Here is a 3,300-nt window from a genome sequence, read left to right on the forward strand (position 1 = left end):
AGTTCCAGAATATTTCATCACTCCAGAAGGAAACCCTGCACCTGGTAAGAGTTACTCCCCATGCCCGCTCCCTCTTATTGAGTCCTGGGCAACCATCACTAATTTGGTTCCTGTCTCTGCATTTGCCTCCTCTGGGGATTTCATATAAATGGAATCTTCCAGTATCTGGCCTCTGGTGTCTGCCTTTTTTCACAAAGGTTGATGTTTTCAAGGTTCCTCCACATTGCAGAATGTATCCCTCTTTGCTTTTTAATTTCAATTTTGAAATGGTATATATTCTTTTCTCACATGTTAAACAATTTCCAGCTTTACAAAATCTGCTTTTGTGTGTGAGTGCAATTTAAACATTTGATTCTGTAGTAAGATGCCTGTTTCAAATTGGACCAAGTAACAATATTTTCACATTTTATTTGGATCTTGAATACTAAACTTTGATGACAGGATACAGATTATGGGATTTAGACATGTCTTTTGGTTAAGTTAATTTTTGTTTGGAGTTTCTATTATTCATTGTATCAGATGTCTTATTGCTTAAATCACATTTGGTTATGCAGATTTTTTGCATGTAATGCAGGGATCATTTAAGTTTTATTTTCTTAGGAATTTTGGCATCACTCTTTGGCAGTCTCGGTGAGATTTTTTTTTTTATTTTAATTTTTCATAGGTTATGTCCTGTGCAGTCTACAATTTTTACTCCCATTTTCCAAATACAGTTTTAAAACTTGTGCCGGGGAAGATTTCTCCTATTTTATTACATGCAAATATTTTATGAAAACTCCCAATTTTGCCTTAAGGATTTATTTGGAGCAGCTATTCACTTATTTCACTTTGTAAAGTATGACTTTTAAATTTTGTCCTAGGTTTGACCTAGAATATAAAAGACGACAAATTGATAGCTATAATTTAGAAACTTAGATTTCTAAAACATTGTTCTTTTTTGTTTTGTTTAGTTTTGATCATCCGTTATGTAAAAGTGCAGTAGAGAATGACAAGTATACTTCTGTATAGCCTACCCTCTGAAACCACCCCCCCACCCCCGCCAAAACAGAAACCCAGTCCCTTTTAAGTGTTACATTAACTCGACGGAACTGCTTGGGTTCCAAGGTCATTTGTTTTTATTCAATGGAACAATTTTTATATTTAATTGTTTCTAAGATTGCCTATTAAATAGGTTTTAGTATATATTAGCATTCCGATCATCGTCAGCATAGATAATAGAATTCCGAGTTACTTGCCACTGGAATACTGATATAGAACTTTCAATTGTACTTTAGGTAGAAGTGAAGAAACAAGGATCATGATTAGCGTGAATTCAGTATCCTGTGTGTTCTAATGGCTAACAGGTTCAGGTTGTCTTTAAGCTTTGTGTTTAAGATAATACTCACTTACATTCATAACGATAAACAATTCATTAGTATCTCTGCTGCACCTTCATCCTTTGCATTAAGCGGATAATAAAATAGCTTTATAATGACGAAGTTTGTATTTTAAAGCAGGTGTTTTAGCACCTTCAGCGGTTTTGATTAGATATAAACAAAGCAGAAAGCAGAGCGTTACAATCGTATTAAATAGTTTCCCTTGAGAATAGGTAGGTTGGTTGGGCGGGCTTTGGCTGAGGGCCGGGGGCGGTATTGAGGGGAGGTGTTGGGGGCGGAGAGGTACGTATTTCACTACAAAAGCTGTAGTCAGTCAGTCCCTGGTAGAAATAACCCTTGAATAGCAAGATAATTTTCGTAATACTTGCACCTTCGAATTTTGCTTCCTCACCCTTTTTAAACGGAGCAATCATACGATTGTGCCATGTTCAGAATTGTGAACGGTGAGGATTACAGCCCAGCGGTACAGCAACGAAATATCCTCGACTTTGGGAAAGCACCTTCCCTACTGTGGACGGACAACGGTAGCTCGAATGATCGGTGTGAAACCGGAGGAAATTGTAGAGAGAGCGGCCAGGACCGCGTCAAGCGACCCATGAACGCCTTCATTGTGTGGTCTCGTGATCAAAGGCGAAAGGTGGCTCTAGAGAATCCCCAAATGCAAAACTCAGAGATCAGTAAGCGCCTGGGATACGACTGGAAAATGCTTACAGAAGCCGAAAAGCAGCCATTCTTCGAGGAGGCACAGAGACTACGAGCCATGCACCGAGACAAATACCCGGGCTATAAATATCGACCTCGTCGGAAGGCCAAAGAGGCCACAGAAATCGCTTCCCGCACACTCTTCAGTACTGTGCAGCCGAATGCACATAGAGGAGACCTCGTACCCCTTCACATACAAGGACGGTTGCGCCAAGGCCACACGTTCACGAATGGAAAGCCGGTTAAGCCACTCACAGCCCACGAACATAAGCAGCTCACTCCCGCCACAGGAGCATCGCAGCAGTTGGACAAGCCTGCGCCACAATAGGGTAACACAGGCTACGCAGACCTGCGGACGTCCCCTTTTACTATAGTTCAGAGCCCGAACTTTCTCACGTTTATTTTCGATGCTGGTTTCCTTACTCTCGCTATCAAAGGCCCTATTCATCTCAATTTTACTATTATTTCACCTGTGACTTAAATTCAAAATAAGTCACATAAACATGTTTAACATATAAAGAATTAGGACGTTACAATATGACTGAACCTTTGTTTATGACTGCTTGAAAGAATACTAACTATTAAGAAAGTATCTTAACAACACTGAAACTGCTTGAATTCAAAGGCCATCTGTTTTTCCTATTGGTGGAAATATTTTCATATCTAATTTTAGTTGTTCCCGAGATTGGCCATTAGATAGGTGTTCGTATATGATAGTAGTCCGGTAATCGTCAGCATAGACAATAGAATTCTCACTCTTTATTTTAAATACTGTAACTCAAAGCTATAGTGCTTCGAGAAACACTCACGGATTTATGGTATAGGGAAAAAATGTCGCACTTCGATGGAAATCTTCCTAACTCCTAAACCACTCCCTAATTAGTGAATACATATGTACATTCTATCTTCTTTGACAGTTTATGTTGGGTCCTATTCCCGTTGTGGAAAAACCAGTTTTGCTGCCATTTGCAACTCAATTCCTTCAGTCCGCACGCTTCGACCTCTATTTTGAACCAATTATAACGTCTATCGGGTAAAAAGAAATCTTTAATTAGCTCCTATGGGACTCACGGTTTCGCCTCTTTTCCGAAATTTTTCTTTTAACAATGGCAAGGTACTTGTTTCTATTGCCGCTTAACTATTACGTTCCTGCAAGGAAGAGAGAGGGAGAGAGCGAGAGAAGGAGAGGGAGAGAGAGAGAGGGAGGGAGAGGGGGGAGAAA

The 3,300-nt window shown here is 39.8% G+C and overlaps 1 protein-coding gene across 1 annotated transcript; it reads left to right on the top strand.

Moving 5' to 3' along the window:
• Positions 1 to 1,800: 1,800 nt before the first annotated feature.
• Positions 1,801 to 2,452, top strand: SRY (sex determining region Y). Its single transcript, XM_029208191.1, is given in 2 exon segments — positions 1,801 to 2,187; positions 2,189 to 2,452. Coding segments are annotated over 2 exon segments (651 nt in total).
• Positions 2,453 to 3,300: the final 848 nt, after the last annotated feature.

The sequence above is a fragment of the Monodon monoceros genome, unplaced genomic scaffold (genome assembly GCF_005190385.1).
Source record: "Monodon monoceros isolate NGI ecotype Baffin Bay Population unplaced genomic scaffold, NGI_Narwhal_1 Contig4537_ctg1, whole genome shotgun sequence".
Lineage (NCBI taxonomy): Eukaryota > Metazoa > Chordata > Mammalia > Artiodactyla > Monodontidae > Monodon > Monodon monoceros.